This window comes from Micropterus salmoides, unplaced genomic scaffold, assembly GCF_014851395.1.
Source record: "Micropterus salmoides isolate LMB-PRFRI ecotype aquatic unplaced genomic scaffold, ASM1485139v1 Ms_hic_scaffold_2, whole genome shotgun sequence".
In the NCBI taxonomy this organism is placed as follows: Eukaryota; Metazoa; Chordata; class Actinopteri; order Centrarchiformes; family Centrarchidae; genus Micropterus; species Micropterus salmoides.
In genome coordinates this window covers 47,001,974-47,019,957 of record NW_024041150.1, presented here as the reverse complement: position 1 = coordinate 47,019,957, position 17,984 = coordinate 47,001,974, and the positions used below count along the sequence as shown (strand labels likewise).

The 17,984-nt window shown below is 44.8% G+C and overlaps 2 protein-coding genes across 3 annotated transcripts; both read left to right on the top strand.

The window, feature by feature from the left end:
* Nucleotides 1-459: 459 nt before the first annotated feature.
* On the top strand, nt 460-8,344 carry LOC119912430 (high mobility group protein B2-like). Of its 2 annotated transcripts, XR_005446150.1 has the most exons (6): nt 460-613; nt 2,469-2,626; nt 4,104-4,255; nt 6,227-6,401; nt 6,738-7,743; nt 7,822-8,344. XR_005446150.1 is itself a non-coding variant. In XM_038731629.1 (5 exons), exons 2-5 carry the CDS (start codon nt 2,477-2,479, stop codon nt 6,861-6,863), a joined length of 603 nt encoding a protein of 200 aa, XP_038587557.1. In that variant the 5' UTR covers nt 460-613; nt 2,469-2,476; the 3' UTR covers nt 6,864-8,344. The 2 variants fall into 2 exon arrangements, 1 of the variants encoding a protein (XP_038587557.1); XM_038731629.1 differs by having other exon boundaries at nt 6,738-8,344.
* Nucleotides 8,345-12,902: 4,558 nt separating this feature from the next.
* LOC119912434 lies at nt 12,903-13,799 on the top strand (the record flags this gene model as incomplete). Its single annotated transcript, XM_038731633.1, has 1 exon — nt 12,903-13,799. A coding segment is annotated over one exon (897 nt), but the record flags the coding sequence as incomplete, so codon positions are not given.
* Nucleotides 13,800-17,984: the final 4,185 nt, after the last annotated feature.

Here is a 17,984-nt window from a genome sequence, read left to right as displayed (position 1 = left end):
GTTGATAGATTTACACGAATTCACAATATTTTGGTGGCTTTTTATAATAAAAGTCTATGTTTTTATATATGTGTGGCTCGCATCATCGTCATCGTCAGTAATAGTGCAGTTTTAAACCACTACAGTCAGAAATACAACCAAAAAATGCAAAATACAATCTCCATCTTCTTCCCTCACACTGCTGCTGTCCGTCGCCCCTCCTCCACCTCTCCGCTGATTGGCTGCTACAGTTGACATACACCAGTCCGGACCAATCAGACGCAGGAGCACAAACTAGCCCCACCCCGTTGCGAGCGTAGCATTCCCGCCCTGCTCGCGTTGCTGGGCAGGCGGAGCCGTGGTAGCAACGAGCTTTGACCAGCGGCCCCGCGGGCCAATCACAGACCAGTATCCGGCCGAGCTCCGCCCAGGTTGGCCGGCCGCGTTCCCGCCCTCTGAATAGGAATGACCAACGGGGGCGTTGCTGGGGGGCGGCGCCGGGCTCGAGCTCGACCCAGTTTGAAAGTGAACCAACGTCTCCAGTCGCCGCTTCAGCCACCAAACAACAACAAGAACCCGTGAACCCCCAAAAACCCGAAACCCGACCCAAAGTCTGCTCCGGCCCTCCTGACGAGTGAGTACCCAGCTCTCCTCCCGCCGCCGGTTACATGTCTGTAGTTTCACTCAGCACGAGCTTTGATTTGCCGGTTTGCCTGTTTTTTGTTTTTTTTACCTGACGTGAAAGAATCCTGTAATAAAAAGGGCTGAAATGTGAATAAAATGGCCGCTGTGGCGGAACATAAATGTAACTGTGGTGACATCTGTGCTCATCTGTGCAGCCCTGTGTGCGCGCACACGGGGCTCTGCTCAAGACGTGTTGTTGTAAACACGAAACGCCCATTATGGAGTATGAATGCCAGGAAATAGCCGTGTCCCGTCCGTGCAACGCCGACCTCCCTCTCTCCGCAGCATAGACGGAGCCCTGCCGTTGAAAATGCGTAGCTGCTGTAATGACACCATGTTTCCGTTGCAGATTTAAAAAACACTGCGCCACGGTTAAAGCATAAACTCCGTGCATCAACACAAAGTCTCACTGCTGTCTCCGGACGAGCCTTTCTCTGCCCGCTAGCCTGTTAGCACGCTGCTAGCGGAGGGGGATGGGGTGGCTAGCTCTGCAGAGGGCGGGAAGCAAATGGTGGCCCATTGTTCTGCCGGAGCTAGCCCGTTAGCACGGCTAGGCTAACTGCAGCAGTCAATAGACGTCCATAGAAGACGCGGCTAGCTCCGGTTTTAGTTCATCTCTACGGCTCATAGACTCCCAGTCACAGGCGGAGCGGAGGAACCGGCTCCGGCGGGACGTCCCGGCACAGTAACGCACCGAGAAAGAGGGTCCAGCCCGGGTCGGTGGGCCTCCGAGCTCCCCGGTGGAGAAAATGGATCCCCACTTTGTTCTCTTTGTTATTCACAATCAGCCCGTTTCTGCGGAGGGACCGTTATTTGACCGTTTAACGGCTAATTAACGGTCGACCCGCTAATGAAGGATGGGAAACTTTATGCTCAGTGCTTTAAAATGTGATCTTTAATTAAACACATTTTTAACATTTTACAAGGTTAAATGTTATTTATGACCAAAAACGAGACACATACAGGTTAAAGGGTCATCCCACCCAAATGTGTTGAAAGCCTTTCTGCTCAGTTACCTGGACCATGTTTTGATTTTAACCATATAAAGATTTTAATAATGTCAGGTTATTAATCAGCCTTTTCATCTCTGTTTAACTGTCTTACTATTAAACATAAAGGGCTGCAGCCAATAATTATTTAAGATATTGATTATCAATCATCTGTGTTTTATCTGTACAAAGTTAAAACGTCTGTGCCTATTGCAGCTCGTTATTGGGAGGGTTTGCTGCCTTTCTTTGTTCTCTGTGATTATAAGACTGAATGTATGTGGGGGGTTTTCTGAAAACATCCCCTCAGACTCTGAGAAACTACAATCAGATGATTAATCAATTAACCAAAATATTTTATTTAAAATAATTAATTAAATATGAACTCACTTTCTGTAATGTGTCAGATTTGTTCATATCCTGTGTTTTATCTCATTAAACTGAAATATCTTAGTTTTGAACGGTTGGTCGGATGAAACAACATGTGAAGACGTCACCCTCGACCGAGACGGACAGGCTGAATGATCAGTGCTGAAACTAATTAACAGCATGATGGATAATAAAGATGAAGATGAAATAAACGTACCTTTACTTGCCTTTTTAGGTGAAAAATTGATAAAAATGTTGGTGGTGGATTGTGTGCAGCTTGTAGTTTACAGGTATATTTTGTGTTTTGAAGTGTACACTGAATTAAATAAACAATTATTAAAATACTAATTGATCTCAAAGTTGAAAATTAAGTAATGAGATCCGGCCTGAACGTTGTTTTCCTGTGTTTTATCTGTACCTGTCGTCGTCCGCCTCCCATCTGTCTGCCAGGCGCCACTATGATGCGTAAAGACGTCAACAAGCCGAAGGGGAAGACGTCGGCGTACGCCTTCTTCGTCCAGACGTGTAGAGAGGAACACCGGAAGAAGCACCCCGAGCAGTCCGTCAACTTCGCCGAGTTCTCCAAGAAATGCTCCGAGAGATGGAAGGTAAGAGACAGACAGGCAGGGCAGTGTAAAAATAGAAAGTTAGCTTGTTTACAGACGATCGATAAACCAGTTATTGCACATTGACAGATTTATGATTCATGACTGATAAACACTTAAAGACTAATGACTGTTGAATAACTAGTTATTACATGTGTAAAGACTAATTAAAGGTGATCAACGAACCAGTTATTATGAGTGTCTCTGAGAGGGACACACTGGCAAGATCGCAACAACTAACCCCGCCCCCACAAGAGTCAGAGGGGAGGGGCTTGAGTGGCACCGAGGTACCTGGTTGTTGAAACCACGCCCTCCTAGCTTGACGTTAACAGTGTTTAGCTAATGCAGAGGAGCTAAAGAGGCTACATGCATGTAACTAATCCATTTTTTTACCATTTTAAATATTTTCAAAGGCAAAACGTTTCCAAGAACCGCAGGAGCAAATTTTTTACTCTGCTTTATCTTGATAAATCGACCACAGATTTTAGATTTAAACAACTGGCCTGTATTCCTTAAAAGTGCATCACCTAACACAAGAACAGCAGTGTTGTAACTTACAGATGTCATCGCTGTTTGTTTGGTACACAATGCATTCTGGGAAACGGACACTTATTACTAACGTCCTGGTTGTACATTGCGGTGTTTCCTATAGGATGGAGTTGTTGTAGTTGTAAAACCCCAACACAACATGTCTCAGCAGCATCGCTCGTGTGTTCATGAGCATGTGATGCACCTTAGAATGAAGAATTTCACGTCACATTGGGCCGTTATTTTCACCATATCTCTGAACAAAGAGTTGGAAAAGCGAGAGCAGATAATAAATAACCAACAGCCAGAGATCAGCCTGCTGGGGAGGAACTACAACCTTTAGATCCTGAGAAAGTACTTTGGTTGGTTCTGATGCTCCACAGTGATTTTACATTTATGGCACAGCATGTCACCGTCCAAACACTCGCCAAGCACCTCCTGATTCCTTACAGGAGTTACGCTGCTCTTATAACACCACCTGTCCCGTAGATGTTCTGCGTAGAACGAGGAGAGGAAGCGAGCCGAACGTTGAGTGTTGCTCCCACAGTGTGCGAGTTTAATAATGATCGTGGGAAATTTTAGCAGCGGCGGTCGTGATTCAGCAAACGTCCTGGTTGTACTTTAGATCGTCACTGGCAGGAAAGGAGAGGACAGCAAGCACCGCCGTTTGAGGAGAGACCGAAGAAGATGAGCTGTCCCAGCAGATTTATAGTTGTGTCCTTATTTCAGAGTGTTTATTTGTGGTTTACACAGAACCTGATGGTGGAGGCAGCCGGTCCTGCTGGACCCACGCTAACCTTTAATGAGTTTAACAGTTCAGGCAGCACAGAGTTTATCACATAAAGCGCTGCTTCCTGACCCAGATAAAGATGGTGGCCACAAACCGACCGTGTGTTGATGTTCACCGTGGAGACGCCGCTGACTCCGCTGGCGGGCTGTGTTGTGCTTTCAGGGTCTGTCTGCCAGCGATAAGAAGTGTTTCGAGGACATGGCGAAGGCCGACAAGGTGCGTTACAACAGGGAGATGAGAGACTACATCCCGCCCAAGGGCTTCGGAAAGAGGGGCCGCAAGAGGAAAGACCCCAACGCACCCAAAAGACCCCCGTAAGTCCGCAGCACACAGGTCCAGCTACACCTTCCTGGTTTGTATCGACCTGCAGAGACGCACACAGGTGTTAAAACGCCGTGTTGACACCAGAAGTGTCTCCAGACCGGAAACCCCCGGGTCTTCATAAGGCCCCCTTTAAAAGTCTTCAGTTTTTATTTATAAAGGTCTTAATTTGTTGTTCTTCAGTATATAAATTTCTACTGCAACGTCACAAATGTATAAATGTTTTGTGTGTTTTGACTACTTGCACAATATAATTTTCCTCAATAACAAAGATTCAATATTTTGTATATCAAATATTTGGTTTAATTCATTAGAATCACATCTATTAAAATATATTTATTTTGTTGAGGAAAAGGGACTGGAAAAAGATTTACTAACCATTCTTGTTGAAAACAGATTTAACATGATAGTTCTGAATGTTCTGCCTCAGATTTGTGATCCTCTGCTTGACCTCCAGTGTTTGTTCTGACCAGAAAGAAAAGTTTAAAACCACAACTAACTTTCAGTCAGGAGCAAAAATCAGCCTCATTTATCCTGATAATTATCGCTATCGAATGATATAAAATGTTTTTATCGTGATAACATTTGTGGCTATATCGCCAAGGCCTACCTGCACATGAGCTGACCTCAGCTTTACACACCCGTTAACTTCACCGCTGAGCTCCTTACAGCCGTTTCATCCTTTAGCCCTTTTCACCGGCCAGTCAGCTAGCTACAGAGATGAAGAAAAGTGTATTCGCCGCTGAATGAATGACCCTACTAAAATCTCACACCACCATTAATATAGTCATCATTCATTAAATGTACAGTCACTGTGTGTCCATTAATAAAAGTCTGTCTGCTGGAAAGGTGGAGGCAGTTAGCATTAGCAACATTTCTCCTCTTCATCATGTGTTTTAGCTGCTGTGTAACTCTAAATTAGTAACAAAGTAATGTTAATTAGCTGCAGGTCATTACTGCCTACTTGTCCAGGTTACTGAACATCCGGTAGACGCTAAACTGGTGTCCGTCCTGATACTAGTTAAATATATTTCAGTGTTCAGAGGAAACTGGTTGTTGAAGAGAGCACAGTGCTGACGAGGAGGAGCCGAGCTTAATGAAGTGAACTAGGCATACAAACCAGTCCTTTTAGGATGATGCAAATTAACCAGAAATCAAACAGGAAATAAAATGATGCATCGATAATCGGTTGATAATCCGTCGCAGCCCTCTGCATCATAATCTGATCGTGAGGTTCTCAGAGATTCCCACCCTGCTAATAACAGTAAACAAAAAAATAATTATAAAGCAGCGCCTGTAAAAGCAGGTTGGCGGTGAAGTTAACGGTACTGTAGAGCTGACAGGAAATCAGCTGATGTGCGGATCGTAAAATGGATTGCTTCACACTTTATTGTGAAAGACGCACGCTCTTGCCGCGAATCAGTCAGTTGTCAGGACAGAAAACAGAAAGCTGATTAGCTTCAGTTCAGATCGGAGCTGTAGTGACCAAAAGGCTCTGCGGGGCCGTGGAGAGGGTCGGGGCTCCGACCGAGACAAATCCACATCTTTTTCATTTTCTGTTATCAGAGGACCACAATAAAAGGTTTTACACCGTCACGCCTGCTGGTCTGGACCCAGTGTCCCAGTCTGTGTAACCCATACAGAGAGATTCATGTTCAGCTGCTGGGCCAGCAGAGGGCAGCACAGGGACCAGTCTGAACCAGTCTGGATCTCTGCTGAAGAGGCTCTCTGGGTTTAGTTCAGGGCCTCCGGGAGCCGATCTTAGTGCTTAATACCTGACGTGAATGAATCAGGAAATAGTATCTTTGGTTCAACAAGCGGTTTGAATTTGTCCCGCTGGTTATTTATATTATCTAGTAAAACAGGATGTAGTTTGTTTCAGGGCTGAACCGGATTCAGCAACAAAGCGTCTCCGTTCCATGATGAGCGTTAACCCGTCTGTCTGTCTGTCTGTGTGCGTGCAGGTCTGCGTTCTTCGTGTTCTGCAGCGAGTACCGTCCCAGCGTGAAGCAGCAGTACCCTGGTCTGTCTATAGGAGACTGTGCCAAGAAGCTGGGAGAGATGTGGAGCAAACTGTCCCAGTCTGAGAAGCTGCCCTACGAGGAGAAGGCCCAGAAACTACGAGAGAAATACGACCGGGTGAGACTCAGACAGAGACGCACGGGTAGTAACAATTAGGGCTGTAGGAATAATAATAATATTAACTTTATTTTATAGCACTTTTCAAAGCCGAGTTACAAAGTGCTGTAATGTTGAAACAAACAAGTCCTTACTGAAAATATAAATGAATAAAAGTAATAAAAGATTATTCATGTGATGTGGTCACTCCTCTTAGTGCGAGTTAAAAGCCGGGCTGCAGTCTGAGTGTTTCCTTCACTAAGGCCAGAATACAGAGCGCTGCACTATGACGGACAGGTGCAGAGAGCCCAGACAACTGTTGGCGGTGTAATAAACATTTACCCGTCTGTCTGACAGGACATGGTGGCGTACCGCGGCGGCGGCACGTACGCCAGGAACCCCGGCTCTTCAGCTCAGGGAGGGGAGGAAGAGGAGGACGACGAAGGAGAGGACGAAGACGAGGAGGACGACGACGACGAGTAGAAGACGAGCTGCAGCTGGATGAGAGGGAGAGACTGAATGTGTTAGAGAGAGAGAGACAGGTAGGTGTGTGTGTTTCAGAGGTAGGACAGTGTTGAGGTGCAGGTGAGGGCCTGTGACAGCTGATTGGACAAGAGCAGGCAGTGGGCGGAGCTTCACAGCAGAAACAAAGTAAAGGGAGACGTGGTGACAGCTGACTGAAAGCAGGTCTGAGGTCAGGTGAGCTTTCAGTAAGATGTTTTCTTTCCTCCAGTTGGATCAGTTGAGTCAAACCTCACCTGGTCGTGTTTGTGCAGGTGAAGCTACATCACCAGTCACATGTTACTGACCCCACCGAAGATCAACTGGAACTCAGGTGTCGCCGTCCGACGTGGAGTCCAGATCAGTTCAGGATCAGACAGAAGGTCAGTGAAGACGTCTGGAAGACCTCAGCTAGGAACTTCAGCCGCTGTCTGCCCGAGGTCAGGGGTCATTAGAGGTCGTCCGAGGTCAGGGTCGTCTGTCAGTAGCCAGGACGGCAGTGTTTTTCTTCCATACACGATTCCGTGTAGAAAATCATGTTATATTAGTCGATCAGTTGATGAACAGAAAGTTGATCAGCAGCTGTTTCTGTCATTGAAGAATACTTTTAAGTTTCCAGCTTCTCAAATGTGAGAAGCTGAAATAAATCAATAAATAATGATTGTTGGTCAAACACAACAAGACGTCACTTGTATTTCTAACTTATTGATTAGTTGAAAGGAGCAGTGAGAGTGGTCGTTAGCAGCGTGTTGCTGGTCTGAGCTGTTGGACCAGTTCAGGACCAAGCAGACTGGTTTTATACCAGTTCAAGCTGCTCACCAGTAGCTGTGCTGGGTAACAGGAAGGGTTTCTGATGGTCAAGGTCTCCTGATGAGGATCCAGGTCTGCAGATGAGGGTCTACATCTACAGATAAGGGTCCAGTTACTGGTCAGGGTCAAGGTCTCCTGATGAGGAACCAGCTAATGATGAGGTTCCAGGTCTCCTGTTGAAGGTACACGTCTCTGCCACATTCAGCTGTAACCAGGTCATGTGACAGAGCAGACAGTCCTCAGCCCGACCTCGTCGCCCATCAGACAGGCAGAGAGAGAGAGAGACAGGTCGCTCTGAAGCACACACACAGGACCACAGAGTGTGTGCGTGTTACTGTGTGTTGTATGTGTGTGTGCGTGCGTGCATGTGTGTGTGGTCATCAGATGTTAAACTGTCCGGCACCAGAGGATAGTAAAGTAACCCCCCCCTCCTCCACCCAACCCACACTTTTACCATGGTTACCCTGCACCCTCCCTAAGCCCCATCTCCACCATCACCTCTGTGTGTTACCATGGAAACCTGACCCCCACCTCCTGCTCTTCATCATGTTGTTTTTTTATTTTCTTACTGGAGGTTTATGGACTGTTTCTGTTCCTTGTTCACTGTCAGAGTAGAAACTTTTATAATAAAACGACCACCTGAGGGAAACTTACCTGTCTATCTGTGGTTCTTTACTGTGACCACCTGAGGGAAACCTACCTGTCTATCTGTGGTTCTTTACTGTGACCACCTGAGGGAAACCTGTCTGTCTATCTGTGGTTCTTTACTGCGACCACCTGAGGGAAACCTGTCTGTCTGTGGTTCTTTACTGCGACCACCTGAGGGAAACCTACCTATCTGTCTGTGGTCCTTTACTGTGACCACCTGAGGGAAACTTACCTGTCTATCTGTGGTTCTTTACTGTGACCACCTGAGGGAAACCTGTCTGTCTGTGGTTCTTTACTGCGACCACCTGAGGGAAACCTACCTATCTGTCTGTGGTCCTTTACTGTGACCACCTGAGGGAAACTTACCTGTCTGTCTGTCGTTCTTTACTGTGACCACCTGAGGGAAACTTACCTGTCTGTCTGTGGTTCTTTACTGTGACCACCTGAGGGAAACTTACCTGTCTGTCTGTGGTTCTTTACTGTGACCACCTGAGGGAAACTTACCTGTGTCGGTCAAACGGTCTGAAGTGCATAATGTTTCTGCCAGCGCATCAAAAACAATGCACAGCAGAGTGAAGGGCAGGTAGACTCAAATGATAACGTTAGTCCCTTATTTAATTCTGACTTTTTTCTGGACATGTCAGACAACACAGATATGTGTATATTACTGTGCAGAAAACTGCTGAAACACAGGAGCTATTAAATTCCAGGAGTTCATAACTAAATGAATAATTTTACATTGAGGTGACTAAATCTTGACTCGGCAGGGATATTCCATGAGAAACAGATCTGAAAGCAGCACAGAATGACTGAGAGCTGCACTCACTAATATTCTGTTACAGTTAGGCTATAGAGTTTGAATCGTCACTCTGAATTTTATGACCCACAATTCCTTTCTGCAGCAACATTCAGGGCCCTTCCGAAAGTACTTGCTCCTCCCTCCCTACCTACTTTCACTCCGTTTGCGCATTCACGTCGAAGGTCCGCAATATCGAGAGCCATCTGATACAGATTAGCGCAGAGTTATTGTGGATTAAAAAACCCCTCAGAGTGAGCATTGATGCTGGCTTGTCGAAGGTGTGATACACCCTTTGCTGCACGACGGAGGACCCTTCCTTCAAATGTGAGTTCTGTGTGACTACACCCGTAAACAAGTAGGACTTTTAAATTCAGAAGCTTCACTAACGCTTCTATCTTTGTATCACCATACACAGGTTAACAACACAGCCTAAAGTTCATATAGTGTTCAACAATAAAGAAAGCTCTTACCGACAGTTTAAACTGTTGTTTGTTTGATACACGTATGATAGTGGATACGTTTGGCAAAACTTGCTGACTGGTTGCTGACGTACTGCGGTAAGCGTGTCGACTCATTTCTGTTTCCGGTGCTTGTGTGTTGGTACCGCGTTGTGCTGCTCTCACTAAATAACAGTTACATTTGTTAGATTACAGCAGCCAACTGTCCGCTAAACACTTATTCTTTACAGTAATTTTTCCTAAGCACTCACAGTTCTTTCCATCTTTTAGTGACTGCTGTTCAATCTCATAGTTGTTCTAAAGTTTTGGTAGCTGACGCTACAGTACTTTAGCTTAGCCGTTAGCGACTTTAGCTTAGCAGCTAGCGATGGCTTCTCCTTCTCCCTCTCTCTCTCCTACTTTCTCCTGCTCGGTGTGTCAGATGTTCAGTTACTCCTGTGCCTCCTTTAGCGGTAATGGTACGTGTAATAAGTGTAGTTTATTTATAGACATGGAGGTGAGGCTCAGTGATTTAGAAGTCCGGCTCCGCACCTTGGTAGATCAGTCTTTAGCTACTGTAGCTAGCCAGTCCCCGGTAGTCGGTGCTGAACGGCCTGAGTTAGCCTCTGGTAGCCGTCCCCCGGCATCCCCTGTGCAGCCAGGAAAGGGGGGCTGGGTGACTGTCCGAAGGAGGAATAGTCGTAAGCATTCAAAGTCCACGGGGCATCATCAACCTGTTCACGTTTCTAACAGATTTTCCCCACTCAGCGACACACATGCTGAGAAACCAACTCCGATCATTGGCAGCTCCATTTTGAGAAACGTGAAGTTAGCGAAGCCAGCGGCCATAGTTAAGTGCATCCCTGGGGCCAGAGCGGGCGTCATTGAGTCTTATTTGAAACTGCTGGCTAAGGATAAACGTAAATACAGTAAGATTGTTATTCACGTCGGCGGTAATGACTCCCGGTTACGCCAATCGGAGGTCACTAAGATTAATGTTGAGTCGGTGTGTACATATGCAAAAACAATGTCGGACACCGTAGTTTTCTCTGGACCCCTGCCAAATCTGACCAGTGATGACATGTATAGCCGCATGTCGTCATTCCGCCGCTGGTTGTCGAGGTGGTGTCCAGCAAACGATGTGGGCTTTGTAGATCATTGGCAGACTTTCTGGGGAAGACCTGGTCTGATCCGGAGAGACGGCATCCATCCCACTTGGGAAGGAGCAGCTCTCATTTCTAGAAATCTGGCCAAGTTTATTAGTGGACCAAATCCATGACAACCCAGAGTTGAGACCAGGAGGCAGAGTCGCAGTCTAACACACTTCTCTGCTCCTCCATTTCAGGAGTTACTTAGTGAAAACCCTATAGTGACGGTGTCTGCCCCCCGACCATCGAAATTATTTAAAAAGGTAAACAGAAGAGGAGCTGTGCATAAAAATTTAAAAGAGCAATAGTGCAAACTAATAGGAGTTAAATGTGGACTCTTAAACATCAGATCTCTCTCTTCTAAAGGTGTACTAGTAAATGAACTAATATCAGATTATGATATTGATTTATTTGGTCTTACTGAAACCTGGCTGGGTGATGGAGAATATGTTTGCCTAAATGAATCCACCCCTCCCAGTCATATTAATACTCACATTCCTCGAGGCACAGGCCGAGGAGGTGGAGTTGCAGCTATCTTCGACTCTACCCTACTAATCAGCTCTAAACCTAAATTAAACTATTAATCATTTGAAAGTCTTGTTCTTAGTCTTTCGCACCCAAGTTGGAAATCACTGCAACCAATTCTCTTCATTATAGTGTACCGAGCACCTGGCCCGTATTCTGAATTCTTATCGGAGTTTGCAGAGTTTTTGTCAATTTTACTCCTTAAAACGGACAAAGTTATTTTTGTTTAATTTTCATGTGGACGTTGAGAATGACAGCTTCAGTCCTGTGTTTATCTGTTATTCCATTGGCTTCTCTCAGAGTGTTCATGAACCGACTCACTGTTTTAACCACACCCTCGACCTTGTTTTGGTGTATGGTATTGAAATTGAATACATGATGTCTTTCTGATAGTGCTGTAGCTAAATTTAAGGATGCGATTCCATCAGCTCTAAATTCATTATCAAGTCACAAAGTAACAGAGGACTCCTATGCTAATTTCAGTCCCTCCCAAATCGATCATCTTGTTGATAGTGCTGCAGGCTCGCTGCGAATGACACTCGACTCTGTAGCCCCTCTAAAAAAGAAAATACTAAAACAAAGATGGTTAGCTCCATGCTATAATACTGAAACTCGCAAATTAAAGCAAATATCGTGGAAACTTGAGAGGAATTGGCGTTCCACCAAAGTGGAAAATTCTCGTTTAATTTGGTAAGATAGTCTTAAAACTTATAGGAAGGCCCTCCGTAATGCCAGAGCAGCGTACTACTCGTCATTAATAGAGGAAAATAGCATAGCACTGTAGCCAGGCTGACAGAGTCACAGCTCTATTGAGCCAAGTATTCCCATAGCTCTCAGTAGTTACGACTTCATGAGCTTCTTTAATGATAAAATTCTAGCTATTAGAGACAAAATTCACCAAGACCTGCCCTCAATTGGCACCAACTTATCTCTAAACTCAGGAACCTTATAAACAGCTGTAGAACCAGATACATGTTTAGACTGTTTTGCTTCCCTCAATCTTTACCAACTAACTTCAATAATTTCTTCATCTAAACCATCAACCTGCCTCTTAGACCCCATCCCGACTAGGCTGCTTAAAGATGTTTTCCCTTAGTCAGCACCTCTATACTAGATATGATCAATCTATCTTTATCAACAGGCTATGTACCACAGTACTTTTAAAGTAGCTGTAATTAAACCTCTTCTGAAAAAACCCAAACTTGATCCGGATGTTTTAGCCAACTATAGACCTATATCTAACCTTCCATTTCTCTCTAAGGTTCTGGAGAAAGCAGTTGCTAAACAGTTGTTTGACTTTCTACAGAGCAATAGTTTATTTGAGGATTTTCAGTCAGGATTTAGAGCTCATCCTAGCACAGAGACAGCACTGGTGAAAATTACTAATGACCTCCTTATTGCATCAGACAAAGGACTTGTCCCTGTACTGGTTTTATTAGATCTTAGTGCTGCATTTGATACCATTGACCATCAGATCCTATTGCAGAGACTGGAATATTTCATTGGCATTAAAGGAACCGCTCTAAGCTGGTTTAAGTCCTATTTATCAGATCGATTTCAGTTTGTACATGTTAACGATGAGTCCTCCATGCACGCCAAAGTTACTCATGGAGTTCCTCAAGGATCTGTCCTCGGACCGATCCTCTTCACTTTATATATGCTTCCTTTAGGCAATATTATCAGGAAATATTCCATAAACTTTCATTGTTATGCAGATGATACTCAGTTATATCTATCGATCAAGCCAGATGAAACTCATCAGTTAGCTAAACTTCAAATGTGCCTTCAGGATGTTAAAACCTGGATGACCTGTAATTTTCTCATGTTAAACTCAGATAAAACTGAAGTTATTGCTCTGGGGCCTAAGCACCTCCGTGACGCATTATCTAAAGAGATAGTTTCCCTTGATGGCATCGCCCTGGCCTCCAGCATCACTGTGTGGAATCTTGGAGTTATCTTTGATCAGGACATGTCGTTTAAGTCTCACATTAAGCAAATTTCAAGAACCGCCTTTTTTCACCTACGTAGTATTGCGAAAATCAGGAACATCCTGTCTAAAAATGATGCAGAAAAACTAGTCCATGCATTTGTTACTTGTAGGCTGGATTACTGCAATTCCTTATTATCAGGCTGCTCTAAAAAGTCCATTAAAACTCTTCAGCTGATCCAGAATGCTGCAGCACGTGTTCTGACAGGAACCAGGAAAAGAGATCACATTTCTCCTGTTTTAGCTTCTTTGCATTGGCTTCCACTAAAATCCAGAATAGAATTTAAAATCATTCTTCTTACCTACAAAGCTCTTAATGGTCAGGCAGCATCTTATCTTAAAGAGCTCATAGTACCTTACTACCCCACCAGAGCACTGCGCTCCCAGAATGCAGGGTTACTTGTGGTTCCTAGAGTCTCCAAAAGTAGACTAGGAGCCAGAGCGTTCAGCTATCAAGCTCCTCTCCTGTGGAACCAGGTTCCAGTTTGGGTTCAGGAGGCAGACACCATCTCCACATTTAAGAGTAGGCTTAAGACTTTCCTCTTTGATAAAGCTTATAGTTAGGGCTGGCTCAGGTAGTCCTGAACCATCCCTTAGTTATGCTGCTATAGGCCTAGACTGCTGGGGGATTTCCCATGATGCACTGAGCTCCTCTCTCCTCTACTTTCTCTCCCTCTGTATGCAACCTCATCCCATTATTGCATGTTACTAACACAACTTCTCCCCTTTCCGGTAGTCTTGTGCTTTCTCGTCCCTCTCCTCTCTCCTCCTATCACTTCCTGCAGGTTTTCTGGCTCTGGAGCTGTGGAGTCTGGATCTGTGGTTGCGGGTCACCTGCTGCCCCCGTGTTCCTGCTCGACACCCTCTGCTGCAACGACTATTGTTACTAGTCCTATTATTATTATTGTTATTATAATCATTAACATTACGATTGTTATCATTAACACTATTATAAATATCTGTACCATTTTTCATTTAGTCTATAGCAACATTACCTTTACTGTCTGGACCTCTGTGTGGATATGTTGTGTAGGCTGCCTCCCTCCCCTCTCTCTCTCCTTACATCTCTCTCTCTCTCTCTCTCTCTCTCGCCCACCCTGAGTCATGGTTCTGCTCGAGGTTTCTGCCTCTTAAAGGAAGTTTTTCCTTGCCTCTGTCTCCTAGTGCTGCTCTTGGTGGGAACTGTTGGGCTTCTGTAAATAGCATCACAGAGTACGGTCTAGACCTGCTCTTTTATGAAAAGCGCTGTGAGATAACTGTTGTTGTGATTTGGCGCTATATAAATAAAACTGAATTCAATTGAATTGAATAGCAGTGAGTGCTCATTTTACTCTCTCTACTGTCTCATGTTCACAAAGAATAGGACGGCCACAAGTGAGGCATGGGAGTGAGGTTTATTTCTCTAATCTGTCACTTCATTTTCAGAATAGTTTAATATTTTCTCACTGTCCTAACATTTTGCTAAACAGTGTCAAAACCAAGTGGACAATTAATGTTCTCTACTAACACAGAGGGGGGTGCTGTCCACCAGGCTGTGCTGTTACCTCTCTTTATGATCCATGAGAGGCATCTCAGGCTGTTCAGTATGCTGAACGTCAGGTGAAGCCGCCTATCTGCCCACACTAAGGCCTTCAGACATCAGCCAGCTAGAAACCATCATAGTTCTCTCTGTAGACAGATCCAGTTTAACCTGATGGCAACATGTTGAGACTGTAAACACCTGGGTACAGGTGTGGACTCCAGCTGCTCTGGACATATTTTCAAGTTCACAGTGACTTGATCTTCTGAGGAAACTCAGCGACCTCAGTGTTAGTCAGCAGATTTCACAACTACTGTACAAAACTATTGTTGAGTTTTCAGTTTCCTGACCTGCTGCGGTCACCTGACCTGCAGATCTAAGAAAACACTTTCCAGGACTGTGTTAAAGCCCTGAACTCAGCGTTTCACAGGAAGGACGAGGAAGAAGGCGAGGAGTGTCCTGCAGAGCTCCAGGAGGCGCTATAGAGTCCCTCTGGCAGCTAAACTCACCGACAGGAACTGTTGTAGTGTCTGTTATATTCTGGTGTTTTAGTAACGGCTCGTTTGTGTTTCTATTCTACTGAACAAATGTGTGAAGGGGTGAAGCGCCCTGCCAGGAAACTCTGTATACATCTAAATATAATTTACTCAGTTCCTTATTGTTATTATGATTTAATGACTCATCTTTCTCTGTTTTTATATTCCTTTATGTTATTGTATGATTTTAACATTTAAATTTGGACCTGTTTCCCAGAACCCAGAGTGACTTTGCGTGACAGAACAGTCGATAAGTATCTTGTCATTTAGCAGCATTATTAAGCTCAGTGGCCAGTTGTCATGACAATATGGAAGAGAAAATAACCAGATGGAGAAATGGAAAGCAGAAGTGAGTCAACAAAACATCTATCAGGTTCACACTTGTGCTGTGGTTCAGCGGTTAAATTACATTCTCATGGCCACTGATCTTAGAAAAATGGAGAGAGGTTCGCAGAAATGTGTTTTTAAAGCGGGCAAACTGCTACCAGCCATGTTAAGGTAATATCTGGTGTTTTGCCTGCACCTCCAGATAATGCTTTTAAACGCTATAATATCCTTCACGGGGTCCATCAATGGGGATAACTGATTCTAAGAATATAGCCTATTCTATGGCTGTTAGTCATTAATATTTTATAACACTCAGTAGAAGTAGCATTCATTGAGATTCAGCAAAAATATGCCGTTTGATCAGCGTGCAGAGCAAAGGATCTGAGAAGGACCTTTAAGAAGTGAATGCATATTTCAGCAGAACAGATGAAGAAGGCTACCCACCCAGATCTGCATCCACCTTTTTTCTCAGCACAAATGAGCGTTACCTGCCGCGAGGTGCAGGGAATTCTCGCAGGTATGCAGAACTCTGCACAACGGGGCAAGACGGTGACAGCAGAAACAGCTGATCAGACGTGAGTTACAAGCTCGCTACGTCAGAACTCATTCAAAAAAAGTGTTTCTATCTCCGATTTAATGCATTAACTCTTTTTCAACAAAGGCAAAAACCATCTCAAGCGAGCGCAAAAACTATTGAATAATTAAGGATTCATTTAAAATTTTGCCGTTTCCATCAACCTTTTCTAACATGACACTTCAAAATGTGCGTTAAAAAATGTTAATGGAAACACGGCTAGTGTCCTGGTGTACACGGTCACATCACTGCAGCGATTCCTCATTTCTTAAATGATCAATAACTGCATTAAAATAATAATCTACAATACAACATATTATCAACAATAATAATAACAATACAAGAGCAGGTCCAGTTCTGTGCACGCTTCAACAACCAAGACAGCAATGCAGGAGCTCAGATCACACCGCACAGAGGAGGAGCAGCTCTCATCCCTCAGCAGCACCAGGTGAGATCCACTGTGGGGGGAAAAGACTTCACCATAGCAGCAGGACCAGACAGGCTGCGCACTGAAATCTTGTGCTAACCGATGTGGCAAAAGCCTCTTGTCACATTGGTTAGTACCCGGTACAGACCAACCAAAGATTTCTTTCACCCACTGCACACATAAACTCAACATAAAGTGCTTTGCCGGGCCGGCTGTGCGTCCCCCGGCTCGTTCACCCCAGTCAGTCCTCCACCGGTCACACCAGCTCCTACACAAATCTTCACATACAACCACACCGGCTGTTCACATCACAGCAGGCAGCAGGCGTCTGAGGTCCAGCACACTACTGCATTTAGAGGGAGAGCTTAATCAGTGAATGAACAGCAGCTGTGACAGTTTGCTCTTCCTGGCTCTGCTCACCTGAGCCACCTCTCCCCACTGCAGCTGAATCCAAACCATGCCCACCTCCACGACCAACTGTCATCTTTAATCTCTCCCTACAACATGCTGCAGTCCCCGCCTGTCTTAGATCTACAAGGATCGTCCATGTGCCCAAAGCATATATGACTACCAACCTATCCTCCATTGCACTTCATACAACCCTGTCCTACCTGGAGCATCCAAACACACTTGTCAGGATGCTATTCGTTTACTTCAGCTCAGCTTTCACTACTATAATCACTTTTAAGCTGGTACACATGCTCAATAACCTGGGACCAACCACTACACTCTGCTTATGGACTTTCTCACAAACAGACCACAAAATGTCAGTTTAGACAGGGTTGTGTGCTTGGTCCAGTCCTTTACGCTCTCTACACCCATGACTGCAACCAGACCCGCTCCTCTAACACTATAGTGAAGCTGGCAAGTCAAATCACAAACACACCTATTAGTCAAAAGCTGAATGACTAGTCCAGCAGGCAGCAGGTATGCTGTCCAGTTCCATAAACAAAGTTCTGCCACCTCACTTACACATCACAAGACAACAATGATCACACAACAGCTGAGAGCAGGTTGCAAAAGAACAGTCATGAAGTGAGCTGGGCAACTGCAGAAACAGCAAAGGCCATCATATCCTGGCCAGTCTAATTTGTTCTCACGCACTTTGGCATCCGACTCGAGACAACGGCTTTTCTTCAGGAGGACACAACGTTCGAGGTAAATACGGTCACTTTAAGGGTTTGAACAGCTTTTAGTGGATCCAATGACACTCGGTGAAAACATGGTCATGCTAGCCGCAACTAAAAAAGCGAGCTGACAGGCAGGGTTAGCAACTTTATTCTATACAATGTGTTTATGATCAAATTGTTTACTAGAACGCAAAGTTCTTCATAGATCCAACCTTTTAAATTTGCTTTCACAGTGC